The sequence below is a fragment of the Lissotriton vulgaris genome, chromosome 2_1 (genome assembly GCF_964263255.1).
Source record: "Lissotriton vulgaris chromosome 2_1, aLisVul1.2, whole genome shotgun sequence".
In the NCBI taxonomy this organism is placed as follows: Eukaryota; Metazoa; Chordata; class Amphibia; order Caudata; family Salamandridae; genus Lissotriton; species Lissotriton vulgaris.
This window is the reverse complement of record NC_141687.1, coordinates 2,021,724,331-2,021,750,986: the sequence shown is the minus strand read 5'-3', so window position 1 is coordinate 2,021,750,986 and position 26,656 is coordinate 2,021,724,331. Positions and strand designations below refer to the sequence as shown.

At 44.5% G+C, this 26,656-nt stretch overlaps 1 protein-coding gene across 1 annotated transcript in view; it reads right to left on the bottom strand.

Moving 5' to 3' along the window:
- Positions 1–22,674, bottom strand: part of USP8 (ubiquitin specific peptidase 8) — a 580,270-nt gene extending 557,596 nt beyond the window's left edge. The window contains exon 1 of the mRNA XM_086958250.1: positions 22,264–22,674. Coding sequence (XP_086814376.1) covers positions 22,264–22,367 — 104 coding nt within the window. The 5' untranslated portion in view covers positions 22,368–22,674. The remainder of the gene's footprint in view (positions 1–22,263) is intronic.
- Between the last annotated feature and the right edge of the window lie 3,982 nt (positions 22,675–26,656).

The window sequence follows — 26,656 nt, the reverse complement described above, 5'->3', positions numbered from 1 at the left end:
GGTTGTGAGAGAGAGGGGGAGTAACAGCAGCTGTTTTCAAGCACACTTGTGCTTGTGGCACAATCCGCCTTGGGGTAGCGAGCAACAGCCAATTAGCATGCGCGCCGCTGCTCGCTCACACAAGGTGGATGCCGCCACAAACACAAATATGTACTTTGAAAAAGAGCAGAGCAACGGCTAAAGGTCCTCCTATGCAGTGCATGCACGCTGCGTAGGAGAGACCTAAAAACCTACTTTAGGGTCACTGAACTGCATGCAAACTAAAATGAGGCCGCAGCGCTGACACACATCACAAAAGCAACCCTCATGAAGAGCTGTAAGGACGCTTCTGTCCTTCTCACAATACAGAGGTAAGATCTACGACACCAGCACAGTGTCTGCGTGCTGAACCTCACTCCCAACAATGAGTCTTACATGTCATTCGTTATATTCGACCGCGACAGGCCAATGAACTCCAGGCGCACCATTAAAACAAGCATTTGCAATGCAATAGGTCTCGCATTTACGAGAGTTTGCGCTATTGGCATTGTAAATGACAATGCTTTTTATTTATGGCTTGTTTTTAAAACCAAAATAAAAGGCATTGTCTTTTACAATGTCAATAGCTTTAACTCTCGCAAATGTGAGACCTATTGCATTCTAAATGCGTTTGGCGCCTGTGCTATTAAGATAAGCATTAGGAGAGAGCGTGCAGTGGCAAGGCTATCAATAGTGCGGCTGGGGCAGTGGTGCCAAGTCCAATCTGAGCCCCTTGGGTGCACTGTGCAGGGTTTAGCCTAGACTTGTGCAGCCTCAGCGCTCCCACATGAGCGCATCATTAACGCCATAATGGCCTCATTCGCGTCTCCATCTCGGGGGCCTCAATTTCTGCCACTTAATCTCGTGCTGTCCTAGGACAGACAAGGCGGTGTGCTAAAGAGGAGCATTTCATATTCATTTCCACTGAATGGGCCTCCACCCCACCCTTGCTTTTTGTGAGAGCCTCTCACGGCCAAAGTGGTTACTGAAGAAGAGTGTGAGCCGCCCGGGGGCAAGCAGGGCTGTCACAAACGCTGCCATTTATGGGGCTTGCTAATCCACGATGGATGGCGGGGAACGGCCACTAGGTGGTACTGTGTTAGGCAGTAACGAGGTGTGTTTTGAATGACAAAACAACAATCTTGTAAACAATGTTTTTGGGGGGTTTTTCAGTGATACATTTATCATAACTGAAGCTGTGTCTATTTAACGGACAAGGGGCTCACGTCATGGAGGCTTGGCTGGGCCAATGCTACAAGGACTGGCCGAAAACACCTCTGCGACTGTTTGTTAAGGCTCGCGTGAGCTGGTTTTGTGTCTACATCAGGGTAGGATTGGTGTCTTAAAATTCAACATTTACCACAGTATCGCTTTAGCGGCTAAACTCCACAACCAACTGTAATAACGTCTGAAAAGCCTATCCAGCAATGTTACTCGCCCAATGTGCTTTAAAATGCACAACTTTCAGTGTATTTACCACACAAAAAAATGCCCTCAAATGCGGTTATATCCATTTGCTTGCGAATTTAGTGGATCATCTTTTTAGTGCGTGCGTAGGTCTATTTTTAAATTCCAATACGATGCTGCCGTTTGGATTCCCCTGTATGCGTGTTATGTGCATCAGCAACGAGAAGCATTATTTTTTAGCAATCCTACAAAAAAAGTGAATTTTGTGGTGTTCTTATTGGCCTGGGCAGATTGAAGATATTTTGGTACAATACCCTTGCAGAGTTTTGCTTTCACAGTTGGGGAGTATTCCTGGATAAGGTGGATTTCCAGTGTCAAGTATAGTATAATGAGTGTATTAAGTCAGCCTGCGGTGCTTTCACTGAACACATAAAAGCGCCAAAGCCGACCAGACACAAGTTAGGCGCTGTCTGCTGACACCATGTGCGACATGCAGGTCACGAGCTTGAATAACCGACAATGAAAGCTTGACCTCCCGTCCTTACGAGTGCTATAAATGGAGCTCAGTTAAACTTGGTAGTGGTAGTAACACTCATCTGTAGAGCTTCAAAACTGTAATAATGTGGTATGAAGCGCTTCGTAAAATAAATTATTATTCTAGCTGCTTTGGCATATCAAAACATCCATGATGCAGTCCTGCCTCAGCAGACTCCACTGCCAAATGGAGACAAATGCATCCAGTCTCTGGCGAACCACTTTGAAAACTGAAGATTGCGTTTGCCAGTTTATTTGTGTTGTGCCCTCTGGTCCACATCAACATTGGCAGCACTCAGAAAGGCGCACTTTACAGTTCATACGATGTCGTATCAGAGGGTGTGTTGTCAAACAGAGTCTCGAAAAACCCACAGCTAAAGGGGCTGTAGAGGGCAGAGAACCACCTCTCAGTTCTGACGTTCAGGAAATTGCCTTTAAAACAAGTAATGGCTGTGCAGCCGTGAAAGTGACACAGTGACACAGACGTGCGGCGCAAAATTGAAAGGAAAACAGTGGTGCGCGCGCACCACAGAGGAGCGAGGGCAAGGGAGCGCGGCAGCGGCAGAGAGGCGAACGCGCTAGCCACAGATGGTAATGGGCGGAGCACAGGCGAGACATGCGACCGCCTTTGCCCAATCACGTGCCTTTAAAAAAAAACTAAAAAAAAACACCCGAAACCCAAAGGCTCCGGCGAAAGCCTGATCCCACGCACAAGCGTGTGGTCAGCTTTCAAAACCCCCTTACAAGAGGTATGCGAACAATGCTGAGCAATGCAACGCTAGGCGCGAGACCTAAAAAGGTGTCTTGCAATATAAGCAATGCGGACAACATCTTAATGCACATATTACTAAACCAGCAATAAGACAGTGCGGCAATGCCCTATCAACTGCATTGAACCACCGGTACACACACAAAACGCGACCAAACACGAAGCGGCATTTATGTGTAGAATGGAACGGCCACGTGGAGAAAATTGTGTTGCAGACAATACAGGTCCCATCAGAGTTGTAATAAAGGAATTTATGCAAAACCAATGCAAATCAACTATCCATCACACGGTGAACAGTGAACTACAACATTCAGAAGTGAGAACAGTTGCACAGAGTTCTCCCGCTGTATCTACACAAACGGTCTCAGCTGATCGCCCAGATGGGTCTCAATGACTACACATTATCCAGAAAAGCATACAAATCGATCTGACAAGCTGATAGGGACACTACAGGCAATCCAAGAGCAAGCACAAGTCAGAGCAGAACAAATGTTGACTTCAGCAAATCCTCTCAACTGCAAAATTGAGTAAAACACCCAAAGATCTACAAAAAATAGCGCAGGTGGCTTAATAGTCCGTGACACTGGGAGCCTACACTTCAGTCACTAAGGTCTGCACTCCTTCTACAGCACAGATACTGTATGATTACCTGTGAGACTAACCCCAATGCAGGGCCTCCTAACTACATGAATCTATAGCCATGCAACTAGCAATACAGCTGAATCAGGGAACTGAAAACTTGCTATAATGGACGACTCAAGTATCACAGAGTCTAACACCTGGATACCACTGTCATCTTATTTGTGCTGGTACGTACAGGCAGAATGGACAGGCATTAGACCGCACTTGACCATTATCTCAAGATTACATTCTAGCACTATTCCTCAGAGCAACTAAAGGGACCAACTGAGAAACATCAGAAGCCTAAAATCAAGCAAGAAATAAGAAATAAAACGGAGTCATAAAAAAATTTTTGAAAAAGGAGAGAGAGAAGGGTTGCATTACCCTTGAAAGTTTCAATTATTCCAGAACATTTGAGGCCAGGACCACCAACAAGAAGAAACACCATGGCTGAAGAAGAAGCTAAACTACCACACAAGAGACCCAAGGCTGACCCGCTTAACCCGGAGTCCCAATCAAAGGGAAAACAGAGATCAATGAGATAAAGTTATGTTCATGGATTTGTACAGCGCTTGGCTGCCCGAAGGCTTCCCAGCACTAGGAGAAAGGGAGCATAGGAGATCAAGGGAAGAGCCAAGTCTTGATTTTTTTCCAAAATATAGATTCGTCAGTCAGCATGCACATTTCCCTAGGCAGGGAGTTCCAAAGGCTAGGAGCAAGATGAGAGAAGGATCTACCTCCTCATCTTGCTCCCTTTATCCTAGTCTGTTTCTTAAGTAGATCTGTAGAGGATCTCAAGTGTCTGTCTGAAATACGGTGTGTAACAAGCTTTTTGTTCCATGGACAGACTTTCGTCTAGCCATATTCCCAGATTTTTTTATCGCTCTCTTTGGGACAGGGGGTTCTCCCAGTTCTGGAGGCCAGCTGATCATGTTTCTTGGAATCGCCTTTTTACACAGGAAAATGAGCTCAGTTTTTCCTCCATTCAGATTTAGGCTGCCACTAGTCAGCCATTCTGCTACGTGCATTATGCGTGGTCCCAATTTGCGGTGCATGGATTGGGGGCCCTCCGATAGTAACAGCTGGGCATCGTCCACCTAAGACACTATGGATAATCCGAATTGTTGCACTATCTCTGCCAGTGGCTGCATATACAGATTAAATAGTGTTGAGCTTAGCGCAGAACCCTGTGATACACCGCATGAAATTTGGAGGCTGTCAGACAGGTGCTCACCTGCTCTTAACTGGAAGGTTCTACCTCCTAGAAATGAGATTATCCACCTTAGTGCAGAGCCTATGATGCCAGCTTTCTTTAGCCTGCGGATCATGGTCTCATGATCCACCGTATCGAAAGCGGCGCTATGGTCCAGGAGCAGAATAGCTGCTGTACCTTCCTGGTCTAGGAGTTCCTTTAGTTCCTCTGTGACCACCAACAGGGCTTATTCTGTACTATGTTGGGGTCGGAAACCTATTTAAGTGGCATGCAGTATCCGATTCTCCTCTAGATATTGGAACATGGTCTGATTGACATGCTTTTTCGGTTATTTTGCCCAATAGTGGTAGAAGTGATATTGGGCAGTAGTTTCCAGGGTCTGATGGATCTAGCTGGGGCTTTTTCAGCAGTGGTCGAATTATAGCATGTTTCGTGGTTTTGGGGATAGTCCCTTGTGTAAGAGAGAGTGATATGAGTGCTGCAGTAGTAGACCTGGTATTTTTACCTCCCTGCATCAAGATGTCTGTAGGAATCGGGTCTTGTGGGGAACCAGATGTATTCTTTTGCTGGATAGAGGTCATTGCTTCTTCACTTAGGCCTGTGAAGTGGTCTAGTCTTATCTCTTTTTTAATCCTCAGATTATCATTGTTACTTGAGTGGGCAACAACTAGGCTTGGGCTAATGTTTCCATGAAGGCATTTGTATATTGTTTCCACCTCATTTTTAATGAAGTTCACCATCTTGTTACATCTCTCTTTCGATGAGGTCTGATTATTTGTTTCCTGATTGGTGGAAGTTAGGGAGCACACCACCTTAAATAGTTCTCTTGACAAATTACCAGCTGAATTAATTTTTCCTTAAAAATAGTTGGCTTGGGCTTGACGCATCTTATTATGATACCGTCTGATGGCTATCTTATATTGGCTCTTGATGAATGGGTTATAGTTTTTCCTCCATTGTCTTTATAAATTTTTGCCGGATTTTTTTGTCAGGATTAGGTTTGCGTTAAACCAGGCAGCTTTTTGCCTAGAGGGTTGTTTACTAGGTTTACAATGGACTTTATGTTAAAAAAGCTTGCTGAAGTTCATGACTTAACAAAACGAAAGCTAACACAGATGCAATGCAAAGTAACATTTCATAAGTAATATCAAAGACTTCCAAACAAATGTGAAAAAAAACTCACCCTCTTTAAATCCCCCTCAGATGCCCTACAAAGACAAATGTCAAAACTGGAAGACCACAACAGGGATGGAAACCTATGCATTTTTAGGTCTCGGCTAAACGCGCGGAAGCGCGTCTCCGCCGAGATCTTCTGTTAGCGAGTGTGCTTCCCAGGAGACAGTTCCGGCCGCGCGCATCCTTAGAGCTGATTTGAAACGGGAACGCGCGCTGTGGCCAGGCGCTGTCTCCTGGGAAGCTCAAGCACCACACACGCATGCGCATACACACACACAAGCGCCCACGCACGCACGCACATGCATACATACAGAGACACCCCCCCCTGACACATACACACACACGCGCACACACACAAGTGCACCGAGGCCCACCTCCCTCCCCCGTCGTCACCGTCGCACACATACATACACACACGAGCATACACGCGCACACACACACACCCCCAGCCTTTTGGAACTTACCTGGCTAATGTCGGGGACTCTGCTCTCAGCACGCGGCGCCCAACCTCCTGCTGGCGCGGCCCCGGGGTTCCACACCGCTTACAGGAGCCCCGGGCGCGAGACGCATTTGACTCCGCCTGCCTCCTCTTCCGGTCTGGACGTGGCCACGCCCCCGTCACAGGCGACCGTGCCTGACTTCCGGGGCGGCCGCGGCGGGATTCCGGGGGCATTTAGGATACTCCTCAGCATGTACGTTGACTACTATGTATGTGTGTTACATTAACTCTTCTTACTCCGTCTAATCGTTTTAATTAAATTACTTCCAAATATTTTGAATTGCACTTTAATATGACAATGGTTGCAGTCTGTGACGGTCTTAAAGTACCGAGTGACATTGGTTAACGTGTTTTTAAGGTAAAATCGTAGCTCTAAACAAAACATTAGCTCCTCGTGAACGATCACAAACACAACGCAACACACTCCACAACTTGACACAACGCATAATCCAGGGTGAGTTCAGCTTAGTTTATGGCATTATGGTGTGTGTCTTGTAGGTGCCCCTTAACCCGTGTATTCTCGTATTATGGCACATTCGATTTTTAATATAAACTGTACTTTGTGCCCGTCATAACATTAGTCATCACTGATAACAACGAATCCCGCCTTAGAATTCCGACCTTTGTATTTAAAGGTAAATCAACGGTCGCAACCGATCCCCGAGTGCAAACCGCTTGTAACTTTAGCTCACACAAAAAAAACACTCTTCCTTTTAACGTCCAACGTTTTCAAAATCTTCTTTAATCATTGACCTTTTATTTATTTACATATTTAATAATTTAATAATAATTGACTGTCGTCGCCGTTCCCCTCATGTGCCGTTACTCTGCGGTCTCCTTTGAAATGTGCGCTTTTCGCGTCGCTCCCGCCGTTTCCTCCCCTGTGAAGTCGTGTGTGTACCTTTGTTTCGCTCTCCCTGCTCCATGATGCGCGCTGTATTTCTCGAGCCCTTTTCGCGGATTTCCTTCCTCGCTTTCTGAAGCCTCTCTCATGTCTGGTGGTCACAGCTGCCCCCTGATGGTCCCTTCGATAATAACATCAAAACGGTTTCCAAACACAAGCCCACGCAGGCCCTGTAAGTTTGTTCGGACACTGGAGGGGGTTCAAGTCGACCTATTCTCTCCATGCCCACTGTGCAAACAGATGGGACCCCTTTAAAGGACGCGGGGGCACCCCAAAGCACACAGAGTCTTTGATTGACACCTAACTAAACTACGGGGGAGTGAAATTAGGGAGCTGCTGTGTGTAAGCTAATGACGACTGTGGGCGACTGGCCGTGTGCCCGCCACCACGGCGGAGCCTCTTCTGGGGTCAAAGGCCAGCTCGCCCACCTTTAGCACTGGTCACTCTCATCTCCACTCCCAAACTCGGATTAGCAGTTAGGTCCATTGTATCCATCCCATCACCTATTGCGCGTCCTAGTCTGTCATTTCAGCGCCCACACTACCGCAATGATTTCTGGGTATGAGTAGTTTCTCAAGCCTCTTTTTTAGGTCTCGGCTAAACGCGCGGAAGCGCGTCTCGCCGAGAACTATTGTTAGCGAGTGTGCTTCCCAGGAGACAGTTCCGGCCGCGCGCATCCTTGGAGCCGATTTGAAACGGGAACGCGCGCTGTGGCCAGGCGCTATCTCCTGGGAAGCTCAAGCACCACACACGCATGCGCATACACACACACAAGCGCCCATGCACGCACGCACATACATACATACAGAGACACCCCCCCCTGACACATACACACACACGCGCACACACACAAGTGCACCGAGGCCCCTCTCCCTCCCTCCCTCCCTCCCCCGCCGTCACCGTCGCACACATACATACACACACGAGCATACACGCACACACACACACACACACGTGCACTAAGCCCCCCCAGCCTTTTGGAACTTACCTGGCCAATGTCGGGGACTCTGCTCTCAGCACGCGGCGCCCAACCTCCTGCTGGCGCAGCCCCGGGGCTCCACACCGCTCACAGGAGCCCCGGGCGCGAGACGCATTTGACTCCGCCTGCCTCCTCTTCCGGTCTGGACGTGGCCCCGCCCCCGTCACAGGCGACCGTGCCTGACTTCCGGGGCGGCGGGATTCCGGGGGCATTTAGGATGCTCCTCAGCATGTACATAACCAAATCAGGCAAACGATTTAAACAAGTTTCGTAAGGTTTAATCAGTTGCAGGAAGGTATTTGCAACTTGTGAATGAGCAATTTAATATTTGGGAAAATAAAACAACAAGGCAAAGGTCATAACACCCTCAGATAGTTGATTCTTTCTCATGTACAGCAGTGTGGAAGTGACTGCGACAGAACCTAACTGCACTTCATCACCTGTAAGTCATTATATAAGATCCATTTCAGAGCAGGTGCTACAAGATTGGTTTCAAACATTATTAAAACTAATGCTCTTCAAATAAACCGCACAATTAAATTGCGATGTTCAGGGTGGTTATAGTCCGCTAGATTGGACACAGTTCTGAGCTACATAAAATGTTATACAATGGAACTCACGGAGAGCGACAGGTGTTTCCTCAATCTTAGAGAAAGGAAGAGAAACATACTCAGGAAGAGGCACAGGATGAAACATCAGCCAGCTCAAACATGGGGAAAAATCATCAGAACACAAGGGCCAGCCCAGAGCCGCATGACAAGTATTACACACACCTAACGCTTTACACATCTTTAGAGAGGGCACTGCTGATATGTTAAAAGTCTGCAAATTTATAGCAGCATGAATCATACTTAGTAATAACCATAAAATATGGCGGAAGGCGCGATACTAAAGAATCATTGTAAAGTGAGTGCAGAGTAGTAATGCAGAGTAGTGAGTAGTGAGTGCAGAGTAGTGAGTGCAGAGTAGTGAGTGCAGAGTAGTAATGCAGAGTAGTGAGTAGTGAGTGCAGAGTAGTGAGTGCAGAGTAGTGAGTGCAGAGTAGTGAGTGTAGAGTAGAGAGTGCTGAGTGCAGAGTAGTAATGCAGAGTAGTGAGTGCTGAGCGCAGAGTAGTAATGCAGAGTAGTGAGTGCTGAGTGCAGAGTACTGAGTGCAGAGTACTGAGTGCAGAGTAGTAATGCAGAGTAGTGAGTGCTGAGTGCAGAGTAGTAATGCAGAGTAGTGAGTGCTGAGTGCAGAGTACTGAGTGCAGAGTACTGAGTGCAGAGTACTGAGTGCAGAGTAGTGAGTGCAGAGTAGTGAGTGCAGAGTAGTGAGTGCAGAGTAGTGAGTGCAGAGTAGTGAGTGCATAGTGAGTGCAGAGTAGTAATGCAGAGTAGTGAGTGAAGAGTAGTAATGCAGAGTAGTGAGTAGTGAGTGAAGAGTAGTGAGTGGTGAGTAGTGAGTGCAGAGTAGTGAGTGCAGAGTAGTGAGTGCAGAGTAGTGAGTGCAGAGTAGTGAGTAGTGAGTGCTGAGTGCAGAGTAGTAATGCAGAGTAGTGAGTGCTGAGTGCAGAGTACTGAGTGCAGAGTACTGAGTACTGAGTGCAGTGTGCAGAGTAGTGAGTGCAGAGTAGTGAGTGCAGAGTAGTGAGTGCAGAGTAGTGAGTGCAGAGTAGTGAGTGCAGAGTAGTGAGTGCAGAGTAGTGAGTGCATAGTGAGTGCAGAGTAGTAATGCAGAGTAGTGAGTAGTGAGTGAAGAGTAGTAATGCAGAGTAGTGAGTAGTGAGTGAAGAGTAGTGAGTGGTGAGTAGTGAGTGGTGAGTGCAGAGTAGTGAGTGCAGAGTAGTGAGTGCAGAGTAGTGAGTGCAGAGTAGTGAGTGCAGAGTAGTGAGTGCATAGTGAGTGCAGAGTAGTAATGCAGAGTAGTGAGTAGTGAGTGAAGAGTAGTGAGTGGTGAGTAGTGAGTGGTGAGTGCAGAGTAGTGAGTGCAGAGTAGTGAGTGCAGAGTAGTGAGTGCAGAGTAGTGAGTGCAGAGTAGTGAGTGCAGAGTAGTGAGTGCAGAGTAGTGAGTAGTGAGTGCTGAGTGCAGAGTAGTAATGCAGAGTAGTGAGTGCTGAGTGCAGAGTACTGAGTGCAGAGTACTGAGTGCAGAGTAGTGAGTGCAGAGTAGTGAGTACAGAGTAGTGAGTGCAGAGTAGTGAGTGAAGAGTAGTAATGCAGAGTAGTGAGTGAAGAGTAGTAATGCAGAGTAGTGAGTAGTGAGTGAAGAGTAGTGAGTGGTGAGTAGTGAGTGGTGAGTGCAGAGTAGTGAGTGCAGAGTAGTGAGTGCAGAGTAGTGAGTGCAGAGTAGTAATGCAGAGTAGTAAGTGCTGAGTGCAGAGTAGTGAGTGCAGAGTAGTGAGTGCAGAGTAGTGAATGCAGAGTAGTGAGTAGTGAGTGCAGAGTAGTGAGTGCAGAGTAGTGAGAGCAGAGTAGTGAGTGCAGAGTAGTGAATGCAGAGTAGTGAATGCAGAGTAGTGAGTGCAGAGTGAGTGCGCAGTGCAGTGAGTGCAGAGTGAGTGTGCAGAGCATTGTGTGCTGTTGAGTGCAGAGTGCTGTGTATTGGCAATGTTAATGACAATGCCATTTATTTTTGATTTAAAGAAAAAAAAAATGTCATGAGCAATGCCAATAGCTCTACCTTTAATGATGCCGAGACCATTGCATTGCAAATGCTTGTTTGTATATTGAAATGGGCAGAAGACATGACAAGCTCATGCATGACATTTCTAGAAATATGGCTCCCTAAATCAACAGGAATCCATTTCGGCAAAGATCTAGAGATGGAACGAGTATAGAGTACCTACATTCAAACCCACTCACGCAGAAAAGCCTAGACCCATTGTTTGCAAACCATTTAGATACTAACACATAGTAATGATCCTGGATCATATGAGGAAGAATAAATCCATCAGCTGGAATGGTAATAGGATATACATAACACAGGATTTCTCGAAGACCATTGTTGAGACTAGGAAGAGCTTTCTTGCCTTGCGACAAAGATTATCCAACAAAAACAATGTGTTCTCTTTGCTGGCCCGATGAAAATCAGGATCATTAAGATGGTACAACACCTGTCTTTAACAACCATAATGAGTCTTTGAGATTCCTGGATGAGAAAGAGGAAGCCGAAATAGACATCACACAGCCAAAAGCTACTGCGAAAACACCAAAATGGTTTGAAAAGTATAATATGGATGCAGTCTATTTGGACATTGAAATCAACAGTGACAATGTTTTATCCAACCTATGCAATGTTCTAATTTTCCTAAAGTTAATTTCAATGCCAAATGAACAAGGCTGTAACTGTGTAATGGTGTAATACACCCATGATGCATCAAACAGTAGTGATAGGTGGAATCCTTAGTTATGACCTGTTGTATCTCTTCTTATAATGTTAATGAAGTTGATTCATTTTCGCACCCAGTGGTAGTAACAGATTATGGAACCCCTGAAGTGCAATGTCCAAATTCTGTTCACAACTGTCTGGACTAAGCATGTGTTAAGGCAGAGATAACCCCAATCATTTTCTACTAGATTACTACCACCATCGCAGCCCGACACTCCCTCAGTGCAGAACTCGGAAACCTATCCCATTCATACTGTGATCACTCGCAAGATCAAGACCTTTGACTAAGTACACTAGATCCCTGTAATAAACCGTCAACATGAACTAAGGGGCAGAGATGCTCACACATGCATTTCTTGATCTAAACTTTACTAATCTGATCGTCTCACACAAAGCAGCTGTACAGCATTAAATGATAAAGTGAGAACATACGCTCCGACTGGTACCCATTAAACCCGCATGGCACATCTAAAGGCCCACTCTCTGCCTCATTGACGGCAAACTATCCTTACGAATAGGAGATACTTCATGAAGAATACTTTTTACATCCTGCCTATTCCACTTACCTTACACTCTGAGCAAGCTACAACCTACCCTGATTGTCACATTCTCAAACGACAAATGTGGGGGAGGTGGGGTGGGGAATGAGAATAGACTAGGTGTCCCTGTAGATTCTGGTTTTTGAAACTATCCTTAATTGTTTATATGCTTGTTTTTTGCTTTCCATGTATTATATTGTTGATTACTCTGCAACCACAACTGCACTAGGAGTAAGGACACAATCTGGTACTCGCATCATCTCACACTGCAAAAAGTATGAGCTTACACCAAAAGAATAGAAGGCTATTAGCTAGGCTCTCGCATCAGACATTGCCAAACTATGGCTTTTATCAATCAAAGCTACCTGAAATGCTATACAATACATTTGCATCTCAGGACATTGCACATACATTAATGTTACACCATGGTGCAAAACTCCTCATCACAAAAGATGATCTCACTAAACACCAAGGGCTTGAACCACCCTATCAAGAGTAAGAAAATACTAGATTATACTTGTGAACTACATTGGGATATCGTCCTACAGCTGACATGCAAATTTAACCAAGACGTAGCTCTTTCTCTTAAACCCCTACAACAACTCTGCGATAAGCTTAATCTAAAGGACGCCTGGGGGCTTCAACTCCCTACATAAATATTTTTTTAATCTGCCCATTCAATGTACTCCCATGTTGATCATAATTTGATCTCAGGCGATCACTCTCATAACATTGAACAGACAACAGTCGAATCGAGACGGGTCTCTGATAACTCATGCTGCTGCGCTTTGAAGCTAGAAACACAAGCATTAGAAATGCAATAGGTCTCGCAGCATTAGAGTTAGTGCTTTTAGAATTGTTAATGGTTTTTTTTGTAAATCTTTAGCATGAGGGTGAGGGTGAGTGAGGGTGGGTGAGGGTGGGTGAGTGAGTGTGAGTGAGGGTGTGTGGGTGAGTGTGGGTGAGTGTGGGTGAGTGTGGGTGAGTGTGGGTGAGTGTGGGTGAGGGTGAGGGATTGAGGGTGAGGGGTTGAGGGTGAGGGGTTGAGGGTGAGGGGTTGAGGGTGAGTGAGGGTGAGGGGTTGAGGGTGAGTGAGGGTGAGGGTGAATGAGGGTGAGGGGTTGAGGGGTTGGGGGTGAGTGAGGGTGAGGGGTTGAAGGTGAGTGAGGGTGAAGGTGAGTGAGGGTGAGTGTGGGTGAGTGTGGGTGAGTGTGGGTGAGTGTGGGTGAGGGATTGAGGGTGAGGGGTTGAGGGTGGGTGAGGGGTTGAGGGTGGGTGAGGGTGAGTGAGGGTGAGTGAGGGTGAGTGAGGGTGAGGGGTTGAGGGTGAGGGGTTGAGGGTGAGTGGGGGTGAGTGAGGGTGAGGGGTTGAGGGTGAGTGAGGGTGAGGGGTTGAGGGTGAGTGAGGATGAGGGGTTGAGGGTGGGTGAGGGTGAGTGTGAGTGAGGGTGAGTGAGGGTGAGGGTGAGTGAAGGTGGGTGAGGGTGAGGGGTTGAGGGTGATTGAGGGTGAGGCGTTGAGGGTGAGTGAGGGTGAGGGGTTGAGGGTGAGGGTGAATGAGGGTGAGGGGTTGAGGGGTTGGGGGTGAGTGAGGGTGAGGGGTTGAAGGTGAGTGAGGGTGAAGGTGAGTGAGGGTGAGTGTGGGTGAGTGTGGGTGAGTGTGGGTGAGGGATTGAGGGTGAGGGGTTGAGGGTGGGTGAGGGGTTGAGGGTGGTTGAGGGTGGGTGAGGGATTGAGGGTGAGGGGTTGTTGGGATAATTATATTTTGTACAGAACAGCGCAAGTGTGTGTTGAGGCTTTTTATCCCTCATCCCTATGAGAGAGGGGTTGGGAGGACGGTTCAAGCAGTGAAGAGGGCGTGGGGGGGTGAGCACGCAAATACAACTGTGTATCGAGATAGCATGTGCTTGCGGTTGCAGAAGGAACAGCTTCAATAACCCAGTGATAGTGCATAGATGGGCAGCCTTCCCAAGTACCACGCACGGCATCTTAATTGCAGCGAATACGCACAGCGAGCACTAACTTTTATTTTCAAGCCGCCTTCAACGCTCACGTCTTTCGGCAGCTTAATTTATGCTAATATCCACTCTTAGCTTTAAGCCGCCTTTGCTCATCATGTTCCCAAAGATATTTAAATGTAACCTAATGAAACAGGTTACCTTTATATATATGGCGAGTCAGCATTAAACTCTAGTTCTAAGCCGCCTTTAACATCTATGTCCTTGAGCACCCTCTCCTAAGCAAGTGTCTCTGCGAGCTCCGCTGTGTTAATGTATTTTAAACAAATGAGTTAGTTTAACTCCACTCGCACCTTAATTGCAGCGAGAACGCACAGTGAGCATTAACCTTTATTTCCAAGCCGCCTTTAAAACTCACGTCCCAGAGCAACGTAACTGATGTTAATATCACTTTTACCTCTAAGCCGCCTTTGCTTATCGTGTTCCCAATGATATTTAAATGTACGGCGGGAAGGGGAGGGGGCGGAACGGGGGCGGAGAGGGGAGAGGTGCGAGTAAAATAAACAAAAAAAAAAGAAGCCGGAGGGAAGAGAGGGGAGGGGGGAGGAGAAATGCGACACGGCGGGAAGGGGAGGGGGCGGAACGGGGGCGGAGAGCTGAAAAGTGTTGCTGCAACGTGTGGATGCTTGTGAAGGACATCATGTAGTGAAGATGCTCCCTTGGCGTAAGGAGCATAGTAGAGAAGACGTGGTGAGGAGGCTGATAGCTGGTGAGTTCAGGATTTAGCATGCGGCCTGTGCATGTATGTAGGGGACATGCAAAAAGACCAGAGATGTACTTCGATCCTAGGACAACAAGTGAACGGGGTAGCTGGTTAGTATTTTAGAAAGGGTATATGCTGGATCTGTGTCACACGGCGGGTAAACTAAACAAAAAAAAAGAAGCCGGAGGGAAGAGAGGGGAGGGGGGAGGAGAAATGCGACACGGCGGGAAGGGGAGGGGGCGGAACGGGGGCGGAGAGGGGAGAGGTGCGAGTAAAATAAACAAAAAAAAAGAAGCCGGAGGGAAGAGAGGGGAGGGGGGAGGAGAAATGCGACACGGCGGGAAGGGGAGGGGGCGGAACGGGGGCGGAGAGGGGAGGAGCGGGTAAACAAAGACGGACATGCACGCGCCCGTGACTTTTAAGGTCAATGCGCATGCGCATAAGCTTAATGCGCATGCGCATTGACCTTAAAAGTCACGGGCACTGCAAGGAATCGCCACGATTCCTTGCAAGCTAGAAAAGAGTCGATGAGCCCCTATAGTCTCGCTTGCTCGATGCGCATGCGCATCGACAGGCGAGACCTAAAAAACTCTCTATGGAAACTAAAATGATTAAACCTGTTGTAACCGAACATATAAAACAAGTGGAAACGGTGATTGAAAATTTACTCACTGACATTCCCGAACCCAATTGTTCACCTCTAACTAGATGGGCAGCACTAAAAGCCACAATTAGAGGCACACTTACACACATAAGGTAAAAAATTAACAAAGAGGCTAACTCAAACCTGCTATCCCTAGAAACAGAGATAAAGAAAATCTAGAATATCTCCATATATGCTCCAACGACAAGTCCTGCCTCACTTCTCTAACTACTAAAAAATACAAATATACTCAAATACTAACTACGCAAGCAGGGATTTGTATTAACAAAAGAGCATAAGATTATGAGAGGTAAATAGGGCAGGGAAGATGTTGGCAGCCTATCTCAAATACAAGCAGAAGAATTGTTTCACAGCTATCAAAAATACAAATAGTCCAACATAAAGCAACACAGCAAAAATAACAGAAACCTTTAAAGATTACTATGAAACCCTCTATTCCTCAAATGAGGAAATTAATGAGAGTAATTGTGAAAAATACTTAGATAACTACCCCTCCCCTGGCTCAACAAAGAAGAGCACACAATTGACTCCCCCCTTTCTACCCAAGCAATTGTAAAAGTCATTAAAACCCTCAAAACTAGTAAAGCCTCTAGCCCAGACAGTTTCTCAGCCCTATTTTACAACACATATGGGGAATTACTTTGCGGCTCCCAGCTCTAACTATAAAAACCAAGTTGCTAACTAGGGCATTATATCTGGTACCCTTTCCAAGGCTATAATTGCCGTCATACCCAAAGAAGGGAAAGTCCCACTAAGGAATAAAGATTACAGAATAATATCCCTGGTCACCATAGATTGTAAAATCTACGTTAAAATACTAGCCATCAGAATCAAACAGAATATTCTTAAATTAACCCATCCTTCCCAAGTAAAATTCATAAAAGAATTCTCTCCAGTGTCAACACCAGGTTAATTTCCCACGTGACTGCTAAAGCCCAGACTTTATCAACATCAACGGTTGCCATCACGTTAGAGGCTGAAAAAGTGTTTGACAAAGTGGGCTCGAGATACCTTAAAGTAGTGTTACACAAATTCAACCTTGGCACCACTTTCATTTGAATGGTAATGGCTCTATACTCTAACCCCTGTGCCAGAGTCCAAGCTGGTGGCTTCCTCTCTAAAGCTTTTTCACTGCAACAAGACCTCTGTCAAGGATGTCCACTGTCCCATTCACTCTTTCTCTCGGCACTTGAACCCCAACTATTTAATTACAGAAACAATGAAGACATAACAGGAATCAGATTTGAATTTGCTAAAATCTCAGTATACACTCAACAGCGAAAGGTTTGAGGTCATACTATTAACATAGGCTCCAAAGAATTATTGGGAGACACTGGTCTAACCTGGCAACCACACCGCATTAAATACCTCGGAATAGAATTCTCCAACAATATTATCAACTCGCACAGTCATAACTAAACATCAACTTACAAGAAAGTAACTGATTTGTTGGATGGCTGGTCACCTGCATTTTTAACATGGTGGGTAAGGACAGACTGTGAAAATCACAATAGCGCCCCATAATAAATTATTTCATCAGTATTTTACCACTCACCCTCTCTGATGATTTCTTGGGGAAAATAGTCTGTCTCGTTAATAAATTCCTTTGGCAAGGGAAAAAAACATAGACTCTCTTTAAAAAGTTAAGACTGCTCAAATCCCAGGGAGGAGTTGCATTACCTAATTTTAAAACATTTCAAACAGCCTTCATGTTCATTGGCTAATCCCGAGAGAGGACTATGCACCAGTATGGCGGGAAATCAAAGCTACTATTATTTCCTGCTGGAACCTTATCTCATTTATTTTGATGGGAAATCTGAACCCATTACACTCAAAATATATCATAAATAGGGCTCCGGGTTTAATGGAATTTTATTTTTTTTACATTTCTGTCTGTATTTATCGATATTTCGTTTTTGGCTATCTTATTGGTATTTATCCATATTTATTTTGTGTTTCAAAAATAAAAGTAGCTGTAAAATTGTATATTTCAGTGTTTATATAACTCATCGACGTTAACTCAAACATGGATCCCTGTCACATTTTAGCAAACTAAGCAGCCACATATAACAAAAGACTACACTCACAGGTACATATCAGCATCATACTACAAATATATGTTAACATAAGCCTCTATTTAAGGAAATGTCATCCTATATTTTAACCCTTCGGGCTGTCTGCCTGCTCATCTGTTGTCTAGAATTCATGAAAAAGACGGCATGGAGAGTTTCTTACAAGAAGAACCATTTTCAGTACGTTTCTGCGTTTAAAAATAAATATAGAGAGGAAACACTTTTTTCTGTCTGTATTTATATGTAAAACTCCGTAAAAACACAAAAGAGGCCATACTACAAATTGACTCTCTCCTAAATAACCACTAATCTAGCTTCCATATGGAACAATCCTAGGATCAAACTGGACGATAATAAATCCAGTGACAAGAGTGGTCGTTGCGAGGACTTTTTACTATCAATCAATTAGGTTTAAACAAACCCCCCTTAACCTTTGCTAACGTGCAACAAACATATTCCTTATCGAATTTAGATTTTTATAACTTCCTGAAACTTAAGACCTGAATTCGGAAACTAAGCTACTCAGACAAAACCCCATCTATGCTTCTTTTCGGTAGTACCATAGACATAAGGTCTACAAAATCTATAAATATTGAAGGTCAACTTGCTCTAAACTTCTGAAAAACACTAATGAAAAATAAGTAGAGGAGGGTCTGTCACCTGGGAATATCAAGCACTGGACTAAAATCCTACACTCCCCTTTTTTGCACAACATCACCCCAGTCCAGGTCCCAACTAAATTAATGTAAATCCACAGAACATTTTGGATCCTATCCCGGCTACACAAACTGAAACCTATAGAAACACCTACTTGCTGAAACTGCAACCAAGGGGTTGTTGACCTCTCACATATGATTTTCTACTGCCCACTCTTAACAAAATTCTGGGAGGACATCTTTGAGTTTATCAGAACACTCTTCCGAATTCATCCCCAAAGAGAATTCCTGTTCCTACAAACAGATCCCATGGATCCAAACCCAAAAAATCAGGATGATGGAACTGTATTAGATCTTTTACTCACAGTAGCGTGTAAACTTATTCTTAATAACTGGAAAAATACAGCTACTTTTACATAAACCATCTGGAGGAACTAGATCTCTTTCATCACTTCAGATTACACCCTGGAAAGCATATTCAAGACCAATTCGGTCCATTCTAGACAATTTTATGGCTAACACGAAACCCCAGTGAACAACTCCCTCTTATGTATACCATGACTCTGGGAGCTCATAATAGTAACGCTAGTGGTAACAAGAATACACACTACATTAAACACTCCAGATATCTATACACCAAACCAACTGGTGCAATCTACTGCTACAGTGCATTTCAGATTTTTAGAATGTAATATATTTGATAGGAGTACCTTTTTCACTGTTATTTTATTATCACTGCTAGGATTTTTTATTATTTGGTATCGAATGAACTTCTACATAAATAATCCTGATCCCACAGAATGACTGTCTTTATATCAGAGAACTAGTATTAATTGTGTACGACAGACATGTGACAATGCTTAATGAACCCATGACTTCCTTTTACCCATGTATTATTTCTTTTATGGATCATTTACCGTTCTGCTATACAATCTAAAGAAGGTTTTTGGAATCAAAAAGACTGTAATGTTGATACAATGCTAGACTACACAACCATAACTTAACAATAAGACAAGCAAATAACAGAATGATTTCAGGGTCTAAGTATCTGTACCCCATCAAGTGTTACTTGCTTTGCAAGCCTATGGTCACAGAGCACTTCTATAGTGTCATTAAAGCACAACAAAAACATATAGTTCCAAGCCTCACAACTCTACCACTTGCTGGGAATTGCTTGTTTTGCCACACCACTGACGATCAAATCCTTACTCCACTGTCTACTACATAAAAGAGAACAAGGTAACATCACAACTGCAATGGATAATCCTACCCTGCAACTGGTCATGAACTGCTTGCCCTACCATAGGCATGAGAGACACCTATCCCTACATACCTCAAACGACATTGGCAAGGCACACTCTTTTACCCCCTGGGATCCACTCCTTCCTGATTGACACCTGGAAAATATGAAATATGAAAATATTCCTAACTCACACAGACATTGCAAGACACATTCTACATACCTCACACCTGACACAGATGCACACGAACACACAAATTGAGTTACAAACAGTCTCAATAACACCTTTAAGCCAGGCTAATAATATTTGCCACTAATTTACATTAATCATGTGTCTAAGCAGAACACTCCGACGATGTACGTTACCATAAACAGTGCAATCCAATTTCACTCTTCACCTACATGCAACTAATATGACCAGACCTTTAAAAACATCTATGGCACACAGTATCTTCCTACAGCAAGCACAGAAGACACCCTACTAAGATGGGTGAACCTAGAACCCTATATAGGACAATAATACTGTTGCTAAAACTGTGAGCAAAAATAACAGCACCAAGCGGGGTACACCATGGCCAATTACGATTGAGCACGAGTCTACACGGTTCAAGCCCTATGCCCTAGAATGTTATTTTTATTCCGCATATATATTAGATCATCAAATAAATTAGATCATCCAGAACACATCTCTAAACCTTCTGTCAACAGTTTCTGAACTTCCTACTATCTTACTTTGGAGTTGGATACGGCCTGCTGTATTGGACTCTACAGACACTGGCTTTTTCATTGGCTTAAAGCTCGTGCTTCCCGCCATATGAAGGAGGATTGCAGTGGTGAGAAGGGGCCTAGGCCGCTCCGGTCTCCTATTTACATGTGGAAATAGGTAGGGGCTTTAGCACTTCCATCCCACATCAATTGCAAGAAGAGGACTATACAAAATGTACTGGCTTGGACTAGAGCAAGACAACATGCATATTAGAGCACTGGTTTGACTGGCTATCGTGCTCCCCACCACCCTGTGAGGTCCTTACTGCTGCAGCCAGCAAGCAGGCCAAAGCCGCAATAAGTACTCTGCCGCTTTAGGTGGGTTTTCATCGGTATCCCACTTAAGGTGACATCATTATTCAGCTTAGCTAAAGATTATATAATACCAACATCCCTGCGGATCCCGAATTGGTGAAGGTGCACATAGGACCATGGTCCAGAGGGTACTATGACTTATGGTGAATGAGATGCAGAGTACTTGCCCTGATTAGTGCTGCATATGGATACTTCATTTCTGCTGGATACGCCTAGACAGCCTTATGGACTACATTTCATTCCCATGATTTGCCTGTGTCTAAAAGTAGCTTCATAAACATACCCAGGGTGGTGTACTTTCTAACTGATAAAATTACAAAATAGGGTTGATCATTCCTATTAGGTTCAACCTGGGGCTTAAGGATAGGGCTTACCCAGGCCATTTGGGTATAGTTTGAAGCTGACCGGTGATAACTGCACCTTCTTGTCCTTCCGAACTAGGGGAGCGACACTTTGTGTGTGTGTGCTTGGTGATGATGTCCATGGCGGCTCACCACACCCTCAATCAAAGACCCCCTCCAGTGGCCCCGCCACAATCATTTATTGCCAAAGTCCTTACATTATAAAGACTGCAACTACATTGTTTAAACAGTCTGCAACATTTATCAAGTGCACTTTTTTCAGTGACTTTCAGGCACGCTGAACAGCACATGTCCTGATAGACAACTTGGCTAAAAGACATTCACGAAGACAGGGCCAATAGGTTGGGCATTGCCAAGATCTATTGGCTTTGCCAATGCTTGTTCGTATTGACGGGTCTTGCTGAACAAATGTGGGAGTAATAGTGAGAAACAGTTGAGGAGCTTTGAAGTGAAGAGTAGATGTGGTGTAACTGCCAGAGCTGCCGACAGGGGAACTAGAGAACTAGGTTTGAATCTCGGGATCGGCTGAACAGTTTGTGATTCTGGGCCAATCACTTACGCTTGCCCCTGCATACAACAATGAATGTGTCATTGTGTAATGTAACTAGTGAGCACTTAAAATGCTCCGGTACCATCGCTCGTGTTCGCACTATGACAAGAAAGAGGATGGGGCGAGCTCTCTGATACCATTTTTATTGAGCAACAAAAATAGACAAGTGCTATTTATGTTTTAACAACTGTTTAAGAAATGCATTTGTTTATGTACACACGTTCATGCATTTTAGTGGTATGTGTGGAATTGGATGCAATGATGGAAACAGCAAAATACAAGTCGGGCACCGCACACCGTGTGGCTCTGTGTGGGTGTAAATGCAATGGGTCCTGCATTTGCGAGCGATTACGCTTTTGGCATTGTAAATGACAATGCCATTTAATTATGATTTAAAAAAAAAAAGTCAGGAGCAATGCCAATAGCTCTACCTTTAATAATGCCGAGAACATTGCATTGTAAATGCTTGTTCAAAGGTGTGCTCAGCTCAAAGTACCTAAAAGCCCATGCAACTGCACGTTGCTGGCTGGCCTCATGTCTGTGGCATGGATGGGACTTGTAGTCAACTTCACGTTACTGTTGTGGGATGTTTATGGGAAGAAGGGGGGCATGAGGTACGTGGATGACATTTCTTTTGATTTTAATTAAAGTATTATGATTACGATCTTTAAATGGCCAAAATGTTTTTCTAGTTAGCTGTAAAGATTTATCACAATGGGCACTTAGTGGCGTTCCCTATGTTTTGGTTTGAAGATTGCATTACGAAAGAATAACAAGAAGCCAACTGTTAAACACGTACACGCGTATTCACGAACCAATAAGGATAAATAGAGGATTTCATTTCATACAACGGCCACACAAACGTGAGAGTAATAAAGAAAAGGGCGTACTTTTTGGTGCTTGGTTTGTCAAGCTTCACTTCTGCCTTCTTGTTTAGATCTCCCAACGAGTTGGATACATAGAGATCCTTAGGTGTTGGAAGTACAGCTGGCATGTCGGCCTCCAAGGACAGCTCTTCAAGCAAACGCTCGATCGTCACATCAGCCGGTGACGTACACGTCTGACTTTCAGCAAAAGAGTCCCCATCAACGCGAAATAATATACAGAGTAAGAAAATAATTGCTAAACAAGTGAGCACTTGATAAACACGTCGCGAGCTTCCCGGACACAGGACTTGCTTCCCGTCTCTTTAAGGAGACCTATAAAAATCCGATTGCCTCTGTTTTACTTCCGACTCTAACCACAACAGAAGGCAGGGAGACCTGATGGTAACGCTAGCCTATAGTGATCTGACTGGGAGAGGTAGAAGGAGGTGCCGAGTGGGCTGTATCAGCCGTCGAGGCCTGCGATTGGTTAGAAAGAGAAAGGACAGCCTCAAGAACAGCCGCCTCAGTCACGCCGGAAGTGTTCAACTCAAGCTTCCCAGAAGAGACAACCCCTAGCGCCCCGGAAATGATAGTGACCAGTTCCTATAACACCGAAGCTTAAGGCTGGAGTACGAGTAGGTGCGTGCGTTTTAGGAGCTTCTGCCCCAGCGTTGTGCTGTGTGTGGTAGAAGGGTAACGAGGCGTATTTATTTATTTATTTTATTTTTGTGCTTTTAAATTTTATATAGCACGGACATGACCCAGAGCGCTTCAAAATAAAGCCAAAGCATAGCAACAACAAATATAAATGCACATTATAGTTGAATTGCATTCCGGGTTTATTTAATGCATTTTTATTTAGCGCGGACTTTAACCAAAGGTGACAGAGCGCTTCACAAGTACGTTACATGAGAATTTTTCATTTTTACGTGCAGTGGTCGAAGTGGGGGGAAACAAGTAGGGGAACTGGGATCGAAAGCTGGGGGGTGTAGGAATAAGCAGAGGATTGGATTAGTGGGCGGAGGCAGAGGCTAGAAATAGCAAAACATATCAATTTTTAGTACATTTGGCATTTCACTGACCAGTTACAGCTTATAACGTTATTTAATTCAAACAATCGATAAACATGTTTATTTGAGGTTTAATATATGTTGTTTATATTTAATTCATTTACGATGTGGGACATGTTTCCAATCACAGAATATTTCAAATACACTTCTAAGTGGAATCATAAGCCATTTGTCTCCGAGCCATGCAGTTTCTTTCATCGGCACTTCTCCCTTTTTCTAACCATTTCTGAACATCTCATTCAGGTTTAAATTCTATGACAGGAGGCCCCATGATTTGTATGAACATTATAGAAGACAGACGATTGATCAATATTCTGTTCTGCAGTGGTGTGAGCACAGCATTCATTAAACTAAAGCCCCATTCACATTAAGTAGTGGAGGTACAAAAGTTGTTTATAATGTGCACTAATGGTTTCAGGCTTTCAGGGATGCAATTTTTATTTTGTTAGTACTCTCTGAAACCAAGGATGTACTTTCTAGTATCAAATACATGCAACCTGCTACAAAGGTTTTGTAATTCTCCCTCACCATATAAGATGTCTACTGTATCTGGCCAATAAATTTGTTGTAGGAGTTTCATTCTATGTATTAACTCTTTGTATTCTATTTTGTCATTGTTTGTGGTTGTGCATCTAGAAACATTTGATGCATTAGACATTGTCAGCCTTTTTCGCAGGTTAATTGCTAAGCTCCTAAAGAACTGTGCCCTATTGATGCTAACACAGCCTTTGTTCTGTTGCAGTCCTACATCAGCAAACTGCATCCGTTCAGCAGCATTTAATGCAGTTATAGCAAAGGGCCCAGGTGAATCAGGCATTGATTCAAACACTAAAATCTGCATCTGTATTGAGCGATCGGTCTCATGATGGTCATATCACGCCGCTGCAGCCTTCTGCATACGTCACCCAATTCTGTGAAAGCATCATATAATATGCCCATATTTTCAACAAACACCAGGGAGGTTAATAAACGGTTTAAATTAGCATATTTCCTCAGCTCAATGTCACTCCTCGTTGAGTCTTTGGAAGATTCCAGGAAATGTTTGCTAAATGCTTTGTAGTTATTCCAAACAGCTTTCACAGATCTTTCACTTGATGATACCCAACGTACATCTAACACCTTTCCAATTGCCAGAAGTCTTACTTCTACCTCCAGAGCACATTCCCCAAGCTCTCTCTGATTTTTCAGAGAGGCATGGTAGGAGGTATATAGTCTATCAAAAAAAACTTTGAGCTGATTAATGCCTGTGACTTCTTTACAAACATCACCTACGGCAAGCTCCAGCTTATGGTTAGCACAGTTGCATACACTCAACTGTGGATATTTCAGTATCAGAAGAGTTGCCACACTGGATTTCCTACCTATCATATTGGAAGCACCATCTGTTACAAGCTAAACCATATGCCTTTTTAAATACTCATCAGTAAAACCGTGTCTCTGTAAGCATGCAAGTAAGGTATCTACGATTATATCTGCTGCTGTGCTTGGCAACTCAACAAGGTCTAAGAAAAAGGTCAGTGGCTCATCGTGTTTATCAATACATGCTCTTACACAGATAATTAGTGTGGTCAATTTACTAACTGTGGTAGATTCATCTATCATAAGGCTTATTTTATGATTCATTCTGCAAGATACAACAATCAGCCTTTACCTCATTGTAGCAGCAATATGGTCTATTATGTCAGCGCACCTGTGATCTAAATGCAAGACTCTACCCAAGTCAGCACTATTCATCTTTTGAACATCAATATCCAACGGCATACCAGACAAGCATTGGCATAGCTAATAGGTCTCGCTTTTGGGACCTTATAAGTATTTTGTTTTGCAGCTCAATATCCTTGGTGCAACAACATCAGATGTTGCATGGCTAAACCTTGTACCTTATAAGTGTTTAGCCATGCAACCGTTGTTGTTGTTGTTGCACCAACGATATTGTTCTGCATAACTAAGTCCTTATAAGGTCCCAAAAGCGAGACCTATTGGCAATGCCAATGCTTGTTTTTTTTTGTTTGCAAGAGCCTATGTGCGGACAGGGGAATCGAAGTGTGCTGCAATGAAACAACTCCTTGGCTTCTGAGGGGGGGGGGAGAAAATAAGAGTAGCCTGCTACATTTTGGATATAACAATTTAAGCGCAGTATCGGTGAAGCTTGTGCAGCAGAGATTTGAAAGTGAAAGGGTGGCATCCACATGAAAGGCTCTGCAGCAGGGAGAGAGAGGTGGGACGAACAGTTGGACTGTCCTATGGTAAGAGGGAATCTGTTCACTGCAGCAGGCTGCCCCCTCGTCCCCCACAACAGTTTGTAGGAAAGCAGCAATTAGGAGGGGCGGGGGAGTTCACGTTAAACACCTCCACAACGCTTCTCATCAAAGCCTGTTTCCAAGTACTAATTAACACCACCTCATTGAGAGCCAGGGCTCCTAATGCCACTGGACTCTGAAAAAGTACACAATTATTATTTTGCACCAAGGGTTAGGAAGACAGATTTTGCCATTGGTGCGAGTGTCTGAGAACAACGCATGCTCCGAGCCTGGGGGTGGGAGGCTGAAGCGAGGAAAGTCACCGGTCCCGAGGGGCTATTAGGAGTCTGCTGATAATCAAAGAGTCGACTAAGCACCAGCAGGACCTGTTGAGGCAAGTTCCCCTCGAGGTTAGCAATTACAAAGTGCATGGTGTACATTTGTGCCACGTTGAGCCAGGAGACCTCCAGGAGTTAGGTCGGAGGTTAAACAGAGAAGCGAATGCTGCGAGGAGTGTGTTGTGGGGCTTTATTTTATGCTAATAATAATTTTTGTACTAGAAGTCACAGCTGCTGGATTACAGATGAATGACCTGCAAAACTAAACGCTGTCACTTGTTTACAGAAAGACTACATATGGTTGTCATTTTACAATAACAACACGGGCACAGTGCGACCGTAGCGCCCTCCAGCTGCGCTTTAATTGAAGTCTAAAAAGGAATTGTGCGTCCGTGTTGTTGATCTAAAAGTAGGGTGACCAGATTCTCAAAAAAACAAAAAGCAGACATGAAGGAGAGAGACTGTATAAAGCGCTCCAATACCTTCTGGTTAACTTTGCGCTATATAAACTCCAATGGCAATTAAAAGATAGCTTACCTATATACAACAAAAACAAGCTTAAATCAAAGCAAGCAAGACACGCAGGCGCAAGACGTTCTCTGTGATGGGGAGGGGGAGGAGCATTGAAGCGCGGGCTTGGGAGTGCAAGCGAGAGGAAAGCCAGATGGCGCCTCATCGAGCGATGCGAGGAATGTGCATTACTGTGAGCGTAACCGCACGCACTAGGCCACACAAAAAGCTGTGGTCGGCTTTTTAAAGCCCACTCACT